The sequence below is a fragment of the Schistocerca americana genome, chromosome 9 (genome assembly GCF_021461395.2).
Source record: "Schistocerca americana isolate TAMUIC-IGC-003095 chromosome 9, iqSchAmer2.1, whole genome shotgun sequence".
Taxonomy (NCBI): Eukaryota; Metazoa; Arthropoda; class Insecta; order Orthoptera; family Acrididae; genus Schistocerca; species Schistocerca americana.
The window spans coordinates 67,609,444-67,623,992 of NC_060127.1; the positions used below are offsets into that span (position 1 = coordinate 67,609,444).

At 43.0% G+C, this 14,549-nt stretch overlaps 1 protein-coding gene across 1 annotated transcript in view; it reads right to left on the minus strand.

The window, feature by feature from the left end:
• Positions 1-6,800: 6,800 nt before the first annotated feature.
• The window catches only part of LOC124550651 (zinc finger protein 628-like), a 110,524-nt gene continuing 102,775 nt past the window's right edge, over positions 6,801-14,549 (minus strand). The window contains exon 9 of the mRNA XM_047125375.1: positions 6,801-7,098. Coding sequence (XP_046981331.1) covers positions 6,801-7,098 — 298 coding nt within the window. The remainder of the gene's footprint in view (positions 7,099-14,549) is intronic.

Sequence of the window (14,549 nt, forward strand, 5' to 3'; positions counted from 1 at the left end):
GAGAAAGTTCTTCAAACAGAATTATAGAGCATTTTTTGGCTCTGATATAACAATTTTAAATGCAACGGATTCAGTCCAACAACTATTCCACAAATAAGACAAGAATTTAGGGCTTAAAAAGCATTTAACATTGTGCTATATCTGTTATTGACACAAGAGGTCTAATGATACACAACACTGAAATTTATGAACGTGCCTGATACTAGCCTAATTGAGGAAGTAAAGAGTGGACAAAACAATCAAAAATTGCTTCAGATGTTGCAAAGAGGCCATATTTGGGAAAACAACCGAATCCTAGAGTCATTTAGACATGTAACAGATACAATTTATTGTTATCAGTCAATCGAAGAGTGACATTCAAAAACCTAATGCATGGGTAACACTCAGTCACAGGGAATATAAAAAGGTAGGTGACTGCAAACAGCACTAACAGCAGTGACCACTCTTATACAAGGTTAAGATTGGTCACAAAAAATGGCGGCTTGCATCAACACAAAGAAATGGCTGAGCGCTAACACAAAAGCAACACTTTATTCAAAATTCTTTACATCCACAGACAATAATGATATAAATCGGTCAGATTAAGGAATGTGGTATCTATCACAAATTTGTAACTACTGACATCTGCAGCCCTCAGGTCAATCACTTTGAGGTTAGAACTGGAAGACGCCAACTGAGAAGCACTGCTGAGACACAGAAAAGCACTCCTACATGCTGCTAACAATGAAAGCAGCAAGAGGTGCAAGCCTATTAAATATTCCCTGCCCAAATACCTCCTGGCTTTGTGCCCTCACATTTCAGCTCAGTTTTGAAGATACAAATGTTTGCATATTTCTTGCCAACTGGTTACAAATAGGACTTCACGTTCTGAGAGAATTATTATTTTGTAGTGTTACTACTTCATGTTTTTGAATAGTTGTATCACACACAGAAGGGTGAGTTATTAATTTTGTTTGTCAGAAGCAACAACCAGGTTTGAAAAAGTTATTGTGCCAATAGAGAATTACAGGACTACTCAGAATACCTGTGTCACAGACAGTAACAAAATTTATGACAGACCGTAAGAGCTTGACCCATATCACAAAACCACCTCTATATCCACACACTAAAAACAATTGTAGCGTATCAAACCAAACAGTACTTTTCACTGTACCACGTATTAGCATTTCAGTTACCATATTAGCCTCTAATTTCAATACGCACTTAGATTTACTCCTAAAATCTCACTGCTGTCAGTTTCAGATTTCAGCTAGCTTTCTTTCCTGGTATAATATGCTCTATTTTGCTCCAGAACTTGGTTGCAAATGCTCTGGAAGTTGATCACAAGGATTTTAATTTGTTTAGGGTTTGGGGAGAAAATTTATTTGGTAATACTTTATGTTCTCATACAGCTGTTGTTTTTTGGACTGGACTGTGTGTCCCCTAATCTAATAACCTTTGAGCATTCGCAATGCACATTCTGATACCCAACGTACAGTGCACCCCTGATCCATGTAGAGGTTCTCACACCTACTGTGTTCTTTTAAGAAATGGCAGCCAGTCCTGTTGCAGAACCTTCAAAGTCTCCAATTCAGGCCTTTCAGTTGACTCAACCTTGTGTAAAAATGGGTGCTGCTGTCTGAGTGTTGTTCCAAATCACCTACCTTTTTATATTCCCTAAGACTGAATGTTACCCACACATTAGGTTTTTGAATGTCTCTTCAATTGACTGATAACAAATTGTATCTTTTATGTCTCCGGATGATCCTATGATTCAACTGTTTTCCCAAATGTGGCCTCTCTGAAACATTAGAAGCAGTTTTTTGGTTGTTTTGCCCACTCTTTTACCTCCTAGAGAAATATCAGGCACGTTCATAATTTCAGTCTTGTGCATCATAAGATCTGTTGTGTGTGAACAACAGATATAGCACAATTTTAAATGCTTTTTGAGTCCTAAATTCTTCTCTTACTTGTGGAATAAATGTAGGAATCAATCAGTCACATTTCAAACTTCTTTACTAAAGCAAAAAAATGATCTGTAGATCCATTTGAAGAAACGTATTCAGTGTTCGCTGCTGTAACTATGGTTAGAGGAAAGAATCATGTCCATTGTGACTGTCCATCTGAGCAAAAACATATTACCAACAGAAGCTGGCCGGGTTGAGAAAAATCTGTGCTCCCACTCATCTGACAGTTCATGCAGCGAGATTCGGACCAAACTCTCCTTCCAGTCTTACGGCTTTGGAACCTCAATTTGAGCCTCTTTCTCAATATTCTATCATGTAGCTGTCTCTTTACGTTTCATACCACTTAAGCCTCTCTGATTCTATCATAATTATTCTACCGTCTCTCTGATGTTTCCACTTTTTATTCTGTCTGTCTCTGCGTCCCCTACTCTGCTTCTGTGAAATTTCCTCTCATATGCCTGAATCAGTCCTAAGGGCAACACTACATGTAGTGCACTTTTCTGAAATTCATCAGCAAGAAAGGAGTGATCCAACATGACTTCTAAGCCCGAAGGACTGGCATCATTTGTTCCAGTGTACCCCATAATCTCCAGCTGGTTGCAGCCTATTACCCCAATAGCCTATTCAAAATGTCGAATGGTGCCTCCAAGCATATATACCGAGTTCACTGTGTTCCTTTCTATCCCTTGCAGCCATTACCCCGAGGGTTACCAATATTCACCACACATTCGAACTGCCGACAATTAATAGACACCTGTCCTTTTTCATTTGTGTCTCCTCGACACACAACACTGCAGATTTCCCGACATATGTAGTTAGTCTAGTTGTCTCAGTTTCAGCGGAAGATGGCACCTTGAACTCTTGGGTTAAGGAGATGGATACAGTATCATAAGTTCTTCCTCATCCCTGTCCCAACCCCCACCCTATACGGCGCACCTAGAGCTATCATTGACATGCCACGTGGACAAGTAGTGATAATCTTGCACTTCCTGTAGAGGAAACAGTATCTACAGGAGAGGACAGTACTTTAAGTACATTCGGTATCTCTAGTACACAAGTCTCAGTAGCCCTCCCAATACAACTATTCACAGCGGCTTGCAATTGTTAACAGCATTCGAGGTGATTTTGAGTTGCATGCAAACAGCAACTAACTCCTCGCTTGAGATAAGCACTCGCAGAGATGCTACAGAGTGGCTGGTGCAATGTTTTACAAAACAGTAAACAAACAACTTTAGTAATTTTTGAGAACATTTCTCTTGGAGAAAATCAATGGTCTACATGCTGAAGTTCGTGGAGCCACAACACCTGCTACTTTCACCACCGCCGCACACCGTCATGGTGTAAATGGTATGAAGGTGCAAATATTCTGACAAACTGGTTACCATTACAAATAAATATTTTATTGTAGTGAAGACTGTATTTAATCCATTTAAGAACAACTTTAGATTAAGTTTGCTGAAGCTCTTTTAATTTCCAAGTCTGTTGTGTTACAATAATTATTTAAGGACCAAAGTGATTAAGAACTGAGAAAGTGATTTTTTTCTTATAACAAGAGAATAATCCGAGATACAATTTAATACGAAAAGGACAGATTGCTACTCTCACACAAGCAAGCACATTACTTCTATCTCCAGCTACTCTGGCCAGAACACAATTGTGTCGCATCAAACGGACACGACAACCTTGAGTGGGACAGGGAAGAGGGAGGGGGAGGGGGATGGATGGCAGAGTAGGGGTGGCAGGAGAGAGGTCGCTGCTGCCTGCCAGAGCATGTAGGGAGTAGGGAGTAGACAGTGGCAGGACAGGGCTGCCAGGCACAGTGTCTGCAGGTTGTGGGGGAGGAAGGGGGAAAGGAGAGGAGCAGAGTATACCTGTAGGTGTGTTGACAGTGAGAAAGTCACAATGGGGGTGAGGGTATGTGAATTGGGAGGAGGTGGTGTTGTCACTATTGAACATTACTTCTCCCAATGTCCTTCAGACTCATACATGTAACTACTTTTATCCTAACACACAACTACTTCCCCTTTGGGAGAAGGGAAGGTATACAAACAAATCCACCGCGCAGCCATGGACACCCTTATAGCACCCTCCTGTGCCGACCTGCTTATGGGGCATCTAGAGGAGACCTTCCTATCCTCCCAAAACCCCAAACCCTTGGTTCATTGATGATATCATCTTGATCTGGACTTGGGGCCAAAACACCCTATCTTCATTCCTTCATAACCTAAACACCTTTTCTCCCATCTACTTCATAAGATAAACCCAGTACGCCACCTTCCAGGATGTTGACTTCTTCCTCTCTGGTCGCTCCATCAACACCTCTGCCCACATTAAACCCACCAACAGTACCCACATTTTGATAGCTGACATCCCTTCCACAACAAAAAATCCCGACCACACAGATTGGCCACCCAGAGATGGTTTATCTGCAGTGACAAGAGCTCACTTTCCCAGTATGCTGAAAGTCTTACCAAGGCCTTCACAGACAGGCACTATCCCCCAGATGTAGTCCACAAATAGATTCCCCATGCCATTTCCTCACACAGCCCCTATCCTTACACCACACCAAAGAGACAGCTACAAAAGAGTGTCCTCTTGGTCAGTTAATACCACCCTGGATTGGAAATACTTAAACACATCCTTCATCGGGATGATGGACATCGAATCTAAGATCCTTCCCACCCCTCCTAAAGTAGCATTTCATCGCCCACCCAACCTCCGTGACATCCTAGTCCATCCCTATGCCCCTCCCAAAACCAATCCCTTGTTACATGGATCATACACTGAGGAGCCAAAGAAACTGGTACCCTTGCCTAATATTGTATAGGGCCCCCGCGAGAATGCAGAAGTACTGAAACACAACGAGACATAGACTCGACGAATGTCTGAAGTTGTGCTGGAGGGAATTGAGACCATGAATGGAGCAGCGCTGTCCATAAATCCATAGCAGTAATCAGCACCAGATCTCTTCTGAACAGCATGTTGCAAGGCATCCCATATATGCTCAATAATGGTCATATCTGGGAAGTTTGGTGGCAGTGGAAGAGTTTCAACTTGGAAGAGTGTTCCCGGAGCTACTCTGTAGCAATTCTGGATGTGTGTGGTGTCGCACTGTCCTGCTAGAACTGCCCAAGTTCATTGGAACGTACAATGGACATGAATGGATGCATGCGATCAGACAGGATGTTTACGTACCTGGCAGAGTCCTATCTAGACATAGGAAGGATTGCATGTCACTCCAACTGCACATGCCCCACACAATACAGAGCCTCCACATCCTGAACGGTCCCCTGCTGACATGCAGAGTCTAAGGATTCATGAGGTTGTCTCCACACTAATACGCACCTATCTGCTCGATACAATTTGAAACAAGACTCATCTGACCGGGCAGCATGTTTCCAGTCATCAACTTTCCAATATCAGTGTTCACAGGCCCAGATGACATGTAAGGCTTTGTGTCGTGCAGTCATCAAGTGTACACGAGTGGGCTTTCACCTCCAAAAGCCCATATCAATGATGTTTTATTGACTGGTTCACATGCTGACACTTGCTAATTGCCCAGCACTGAAATCTGGTTCAAAGGTGACTGCAAAAGCTTAAGAACAGGTGTCACTCTAGACATCTGGTAGCAGTACTGATTTCAGCAATAGAAGTTCATACCAATCCACTTACCTCAGGAGACAGACAACTTACAGTTCAACAAACTGCTGAAAAATGTCGAGCGAGTGTCGTCATGATTCATTCCATTGTTCAAAACAAGCTGAACTACCATAAGACTTGTGCTGGCTTCTTGAAGAACTTATTGTTCATCACAACAGAGATTTTGAATTTGCTCAAAGTTCAAAAACTGTTCCAATAATAAAAGTGACACATTTTTGGACAGGATTTTAACCAGTAATGAAACTCAGATAAATCACTCTGATACAAAACTGATGTGTCAAATCATCAATGGAAACACTCCAAATCACATACCTGTAAGAAATTCAAAATGCAATCGCTGGTTGGTAAAGTCATGTCAGCCATCTAATTTAGAGCCCCACCAGCTGATCTGGTGTTATTTTTGGAGGAGTAACACACTATCAACAGCATATCTAATTGTGTAATACTGAAAACAAAGTTAAGCCCACAGTAAACAGGAAATGGAAATGTCTAGGATAGCAGACAAAAGGTGTGGCACTCCTTCGAGAGAACATCAACCTCCTACGACATGGCTGACTCTAGAAACTATTGGCAAAGTGGCTTTGGTGCTCCTACCTATCAGAGACTTCACCTTGCCCCTTTCAGACTTTTTTGTGTTCATTCCGATAAAAGAAGCTTTGTACGACATCAGAGTCGGTGGAAATGAAGAAAACAGTACAAAACTGGCCTCAAGCTAGAGAAAAGGAATTCTTCGGTGAAGGGATAGGGAGGCTCTTAATAAAAATGAACAAGAGTTTACAAATTGCTGGAGATTACTTGACCACACGAGTGCGTGTTTGGGAGCTTGTGTGAATGTGAGTACAATTGCTGGAAAAAGAGCTACTGCTCAAAAGCTAGTTTGAATGCTGTTTTCTGATGCACGTTAATGTGCTCCACGTATCAGTCTGCTACACACGTGTGGTTACCTTTCTCATATTTTATGTATTGCTCCAGCCAGGAATTTCTATTCCTGTTACAACAAACAATTGTATCAATTTAATAAACTATTTTTGTTGTACAGCTATTTATCTGTTCATTCACTAAATGACCCTCATAATTTCTGGCTCTAGGTGCACAATGAATATTCTGTACCTACTGAAAATGACAAACCACAAATGGAGAAACAAGTGAGCCTGGACATACCTAAACAAGATTGCTCGCCCCTCGGCCGGAAGCCTAACAGACGACACCTCCGTTCCGCCCAGTGCCAGTGTGCCCCGCGTCGACCCCCTCTGCCAGGAGGTGGTGGTGCGGGGGCGGGGACAGCGGCGGAAGAGGTGGCAGCAGGAGTGCACCGGGGATGAAGTGAGACGGCAGTGCCGGCACCGGCGGCCGGTGGCGGTGGGCCGCCTTCAGGTGGCGCGCCAGGTTGCTGCCGTTGGCAAAGGTGCGGCCGCACTCCATGCAGGGGAAAGGTCTGTCGTCGCCGTGGTGCGTGCGTGCATGCTTCGCCCGGTTCGCACGGTCACTGAAGCTGTCGTGACAAAATTTGTGTGTACTTGTCTGCAGCAATAAAACACTAAAAATTTGGCACTAAACTAATTGTATTTCAGAGACTTTAAAGTGTAATGTGTTCAGGAGTCTGATACAGAACTCATCATTAGTTGTCACAATAGAGTCTTTTAGTCATTTTTGTAACCCGGTTTGCAGTTATAACATTGTAGATTCCTTGTTGATATAACACTTGTGCAAATAAAGCTTCTGTGTGTGTCTGTCACATCTAAACCAACAGTGTAATAAATTTTAAAGTTTCTTTCAATCACATCATGAAACTGTTATGTTCTAAAAGGTTACCTGATTTTATAAAATTTATTTCTGTAAATTCAAATGATTGTAATAAGTATATACAAACTTAAAACCTAAATGAGTGTTAAACATTATTCAGTGCATATCTTTATGCTTTATTATACCTGCATTTCAAAAATATCTTTGGCCATCTCTCGCGTTGAGAGTTTGTAACAGTTCAGATCTAGAGTTGATGAGAGCATGTGTGTAATCTAAAGCTCCACGTCAAGCAAATCAACACCTTATATCTGCGAAAAATAAATGGTATAAATGATGAAATTTCTATCAACTGAAGTGTGTGGGAATGAAAAACCATGAATTCCACTTACAGAATGCAGAATGTATGAAAAACTTGGTACCAGAATGGAAACTACAATCCAGTTAGGCAACATCTAACAGGAGATAAGTAACATAAACTATTATGCTGCCTTTTGTTTAACCCTTCTGATCCACTGTTGGACTAGGTCTGACATTACAATTTTCCACTATGGCTCCAATGTCAGATGACATCCGAAACATTTTCGTTATTGCAATTTCCATCCACTGCATTGCTGGAATTTGATAGTTGCATGGCAGCACTTAGAATGAAGATCTGACAACTCAAAGTGTGTTGCATTCACATGTTTCTATTACAACAATAGCCAGCAAAAATGTGTAGGTGGTGATGATATTGCCAGCTGGTTTCTCGGAGACATTGAGGATTAAGAATTTTGTGATGTGAGTGATTAGAAAGAAACTTCTGCCATCTGCAGTGATGTAAGCTCTAGTAAATTGGAATCTACTGATGGAATGGAAAGTGATGAAGAGACACAATCTGCAGCAAATAGCTGGAAAGTTTTATCATGATGGCAGTAGTGATCTCATTAAGTTTCTTTTTTCTGTCGTGCAAGAAGGTTTTACCATTCCTCACTGTGTTCGACCAAACTCCAAACTTGAATATTTCCAACTCTACTTCACTGACAATCTTATTAGAGAAACAATGGAAACTCCAGGTTGGTATATCAACAATGTAAGGAAACGATAGACTGCTATTTACCATAAAGGTGTCTTGTTAAGCTGCAGAGAGGGACAACTAAAAGCACTTACACATTATCTTTTGGCCACAGCCTTCGTTGAGAAAAGGAAACACACACACACACACACACACACACACACACACACACACACACCCACACACACACACACACACACACACACACACACACACACACACACACGTGCGCGCCGCAGCAAGCACATCTCACACACACATGACTGCCGTCTCTGGCAGCTGACCAGAATACTGGTGTGCATGAGCTGTGTGTGTGTGGGGGGTGGGGGGGGGGGGGGGGGCCTTCATTTTCTGACGAAGGCTGTAGCCGAAAGCTAATGTGTAAGTGCTTTTAGTTGTCCCTCTCTGCAACTTAACATGTCAACTTTATGGTAAGCAGCAATCTGTATTTTTCGTACATTGGTAATCTTACTAGTGAAATTGTGGATCCTATAAATATGAGTGCTAAAGAAAAGATACAGAAAGTCACTCCACTTACAAAACACTCAATGTGGCACTTGTGGACGGATGTTTCATTGGAAGAACTGAAGGATTTTCTAGGTGTAATATTGAATGTGACCTTGAATTTGAAGACAGAATTAGTTGACTATTTTACAGAAATCTGGCTAGAATGAGCTACATTTTTTCAAGACTGTTTCTTTCTCATCTTCACTCACAAAGTGCCAGCAGCTGATGATGCAGAACTGAGTGGCTCTTTACTGTCACCCAGAATGGGGCACCAACTCTGCTTCCATGGATGGCCACACTTTTCCCCAGCTCTTGAGTATAGTAGCACTCTCCAACTTATCCCATGCTGCTGCTGTTTGGAAAACATCACATAAGTTGTCTAATTTCCATACCTTCAACATAGCCTCGGTAGTGTCCTTTACACATTTGTTCAGCAAGGAGACAAGAACAAGTCAATAATGATGTCTGATCGATGGAACTCTAGAGTCACATCAAAAGGATGACTGGGAGCACTGTCAGTTATAAAGATAGCTTCCAGTGAACACCTTTTCTTCTTCAGCTTTTTCTACATACCTGGTACAAACGATTTGTGGAACCACTCAGAGAATATTTCTCTGTTCATCTGTGCTTTCTTGTCAGCTCGATATTGCACTGGTAGTGTATTTCTGTAGCTGCATTGAAAACAATGTGACTGTTGGAATTTCCCAATCACAAGCTTCCTTCTTGTCCTTGGCAGCTAACATTTTTGAAGGAAGCATCTTGTAGAAGAGACAAGTTTCATCAGCATTGTACAAAGCATCAGCAGTTAACTCTTCTTTCCCTATTATCTTCCGAATGTTCTTTACCAACTCTTTTGCATCTTCTCCATTATCTGAGCAACTTTCCCCAGTGACTGTAAGCTGCCAAATGCTTTTTTGTTGTTTCTTCCAGTTTGATAGCCAGCTATCGCTTGCAGTCAACAAGTTACTGCCATAAAGTTGTTTGTTAAATGCAACTGTTTGCCACTGAAAAGAATTCCCTTACTGTGTTGTTGTAGCATACAAAAACAGCTGCGTCCAGTTCTTCATTCTCACTCTTTCTCATAACCTTCCGTTTTCACAACTCACTCTCCATATGGATCGCGTACTTTTGAATGACAGCTTCTTTCTTTTTGATGTCAGAAAGTCACCTCTCCAACATTATACTTGGCAGCAATGGTTTTCTGTGAAGAACTTCATTCAACTTAACTAAATTTTAAATACTGAATTGTAAGAAAGCCATAATCTCCAATACATGTGCAGTTTTTAACACTGTTATTACCGAACAATGAAGTTGTGCTCGATGATTCAGCGTTGTGCACATCATTTCTGCTCGAGTGACTAGAGACTGGTTGTGGGCCGGAGTATTGACAGGCCAAACTATTGAGAGCTGGCTCAGTAAGGGTCGAGTGTATTTCTTGGGTATCCAGCAGGTTGGCGCCATACAGGAGGCGCAATATTTTGACAAGCCAACTTCTTGTCAGGAAGTCTTCCCTATAACTCCGCCCCCCGACAATGCTGACAACTCAAGCCGGCCTTCTGCAAGTGATGACTGAAGAGTGTTGCTGGGGCACAGTCTGGCATCCGCAGTCCCACTGAGATTTTTACATACACTGCTGCTGTCCTCAGACCGTCTTCAAGGCTGATGCCCGGGCCTTGCTTAATTGAAAACTGCTGTCTTTTATTTATCAACTCATTGTGAGCTGCATCTGTATGGCCTCTTTAGCTCAATCCCAGAAAGTGTCAGGCTGTCCCAACAACTTGGTGCTGTCATAAGTCGTGACATGTCCATTAGAGGAGCAGTATATTGCTACAGCAGCCGTTTATTGTCCGCGTGGTGTTTATGCTCTGTACATCTCTTCTGTGCTGTCTGGACAGTCTGATCTACACACTGTAATATTTCTGGTTTTACTGCCATCATACTCAGCTACAAAAAGCTCTCCTTAGAGCAGTTGAGAAGCCAGCAGTCAGAAGATGATGTAATGTGGTGTGAGGTAGCAATAGTGGGTGTTGACTCAATATGGGTATCCTGAGAACCGCCTACATTGTGGCCGTCCTCTGCAATTGGCTGCTTTATTTGGAAGTAATGTGCCAAAATGGTAAACTTGTGTTATTAATATTAGAAAAACTAAACAGGCAATTTACTTGTCTTTCATACAAAAGCATCTCTCAATAACTGGCTATCATTCCATTATTTCAAAAGTGTTAACTACCAACAGAATAATAAATAACTGGTGAACAAAAAGGCAGACAAAGCACTTTGGAGCTCTTTGGGTCACACCTAACTTGGATGGTGGGCGAAAAGGTTCAGCTGTACAATCAGTGATGGTTCAGCAGTTTTGGAGGACAGACATGCCTGCCATGTTCGGTATCAGTTAAGACTTAATTAGCAATCCTTGCTTTGTAAATGTGATAGCTTGATTGGGAGTCTCAGAGGACAGACATGTTGCCTGCCGCCATCATTATTGGCTAAGAACTTAATTACCAACCTATGGATTTTTGGAGATGCGGTTAAGAACTAGTTTTATAGTAATCACATAAAACTGCATTTTGTTATTTTGTTTATTCTCTGTGAAAGTGCGAAGAATGGAAATTATTTCTGACTCATAAAGTGGACTATAATTGCACAGTTTCTTGTATTCTGCTGACAAAAAAGTGAATAGCATGCTGTTTAAACAAACCAATTCAAAATTAAATTATTTTTACAATACCAGTTCCTTGCTAACAGTTTATCAAAACCTCAAGACAATGGACTCACGATCTATGTGCTGTTTTCTGTGCAGGAGACAACAACTACAAAAGACTGCAGGTTGGTGAACACTATTCAGAACTTAGGCATTCCACTTAAGGCAGTGGCAGCAACTAGGCATCGCAAGTGTACTGCAATCTTAGTACAAACGACATCAGTGACACGTTATCTGTGGTAACACAGAGCAGGTATGAAGAGCACAAATTTTCGAGGGAAGGAATTTACTGATGTGAGACTGAGTGAGTCTGAGCAGAGGAAACAATTGAAAAGTCTGTGTCGCCGGACATACTTGTGGCCTGATACAGGGCGAAGAGCTCGGCTGTAAATACTGAACCACGTGCCGGAAGCCAATATCGAACGACACGGGTGCCAATGACGAAGGCATACCCAACCCATGATCAGTCCGAGAGCTGACAATGTACACAAAGGTATGATCGCGAAGTTCCATGTGAAGGTCGTGAAACTGAAGGCGATAGAGTGAGGCTAGAGTAGTGTCCTTAGGCCAGGGTTAACATGGGTCGCTTCATGAAGCCAAGGCAGTGAATGGTTCACAGCCACCGGGAAAGTCGCAGGTAGTGTGAAGTTAAGTCACCGTAGCAAGTGCCGAAAGCAGATTCCAGGAGGTAACAGAGAAGAGGGATGTGCCCCAAGGGATCAAGGGAATCATCAAAGGAGGAGACATAGGATGGGCGGCCACGCATGGCAGACAAACAGCATGCATACCTGCTGAGGAGAAAGTCACGGTGGTAGGACAGTGATAGTTCAGCAGCTTCAGCATAAAGAATCTCTACCAGGCTAGTGTAAAAGGTGCCCGTGGCCAAATGGATGCCACGATGGTGGACAGTGTTGAGACGACGTAAGAGTGATGGACGTGCAGATGAATAAACAAAGCCCCCGATTCGAGATTCAAACAAGCGTCCGGTACAAACGGAGGAGAGTGGTTCGATCACCATCCCAGGAAGCAACATTGAGGACATGTAAGACAATGACAAATGGCATACAGCGGGCTGCCATTTCAGACACATGGGAGGACCAAGAGAGTTTCCTATCGAGCATGAGCCCCAGCAATTTTGTAGTTTCAGTGAACAGAAGGGCAGCAAGCCAAAGATTTAAAGATGGTGGGAGAAACCACAACGCCGCCAAAAATTCATACAGACAGCTTTGTCAGTGGAAAAACGAAAGCCACTGTTGATGCTCCAGGAGTAAAGACGATCAAGACATCGGTGAAGACGCCACTCAGTGAGACAGGTCTGTGGAGAACTGCAATAGATGGCAAAATTGTCCAGAAAAAGGGAGCCGGAGATGCCCAGTGGGAGACAGGCCATTATAGGGTTAATGGCGTAGCAAAGAGGACGACGCACAGGACGGAACCCTGAAACACACCGTTTTCTTGCATAAAAGTATTTGACAAGACACAACCCACAACCACCTTCAAAACCTGGTCTTTTAAAAATTCCTGAAGGAAACTGGGCATGCAGCCACGGAAGCCCAACATGTAAAGAGTATGGAGAATACCAGTTCTCCAGCAGGTGTTGTAGGCCTTCTCCAAATTGAAAAATATGGCCACAGTCTGGGATTTCCACAGAAAACCATTCATGACATAGGTGGATAGAGTAACGAGATGGTCAACTGCAGAACACGGTGCTCTAAATCCACACTGTGCATTCATTAGTAAATTGCGCGACTCGAGCCACCATACAAGCTGGGTATGAATCATATGTTCCATCACCTCGCAAACACAGCTGGTGAGAGACATGCGGTGATAGCTAGAAGGAAGGTTTGTGCCCTTACCAGGCTTAGGTACGGGTATGATGGTGGCTTCACGCCAAAGTCCAGGAAATGTGCCCTCTGCCCAGATGTGGTTGTATGTGTCAAACAGAAAGTGCTTGCCTGTAACAGAAATGTGCTGCAACATCTGAATATTGACAGCGTCTGGCCCTGGGGCAGAGGATCAGGATGAACTGAGAGCATGATCTAGCTCCCTCACAGTGAAGGTGGCATTGTGGCACTCACAATTCTGAGAAGAGAACAGTATCACCAGAGCCTCCTCTGCTTGTTTCCAATGGAGGAAGCAAAATGGTGGCCCAAGGTGTTGGAGATAGCAATAGGGTCCACAATAACATCGTCTGCTATTGTCAGGACGGAAATTGGCGAATGGATCTTGGTTCCAGAGAGCCATCGGAAGTTGGCCCACATGACAGAGGAAGGGCTGGAACTGTTAAAAGAACTAGTGAATGAAATCTAGATAGTTTTTTTGCTATCCTGAAGAACATGACAACACTTCGCAAGTATCTGTTTATAATAAATGCAGCTTGCCATCGTAGGATGATGGTTAAAAACAAGGAAAGCACACCTCCAACGCGAATTGTGTCGTGGCATGCCTCAGTCCACCAAGGAATTGGGACACGGCCTGGTAAAGAGGAAGTGTGAGGAATGGAATGTTCCGCAGCAGTAAGGATAACTTTTGTGAGATATTCCACCTGGTCATCACAACTGGGGAAATCTTGCACCAGGGAGGAGTAAAGCTGCCAGTCAGCCTTAGTAAGCTGCCATTGGGCGTGCACATGGATGGGGTAGGAGTCAACAAATGGGTAGCACCGGGGAAATGGTTGCTAGAGTAAGTGTCAGAAAGAACGGACCACTCAAGATGACGGACAAGCTGGACAGTGCAGAAGGATAGGTCCAAATGGTAATGTGTGTACAAGAAGTCGGAAAGGAAAGTGAGTGCTCCATCATTAAGGCAGAAGAGGTTAAGTTGGTTAAGAAGGTCAGCCAAGAGGGCACCTCTCTAACAGGTCCTGGGAGAACCCCATAGGGGATGTTGGGGTGGGGAGTCCTTTGGGAGAGGAGACCAGACAGTGAGGTCATCAGTCTCT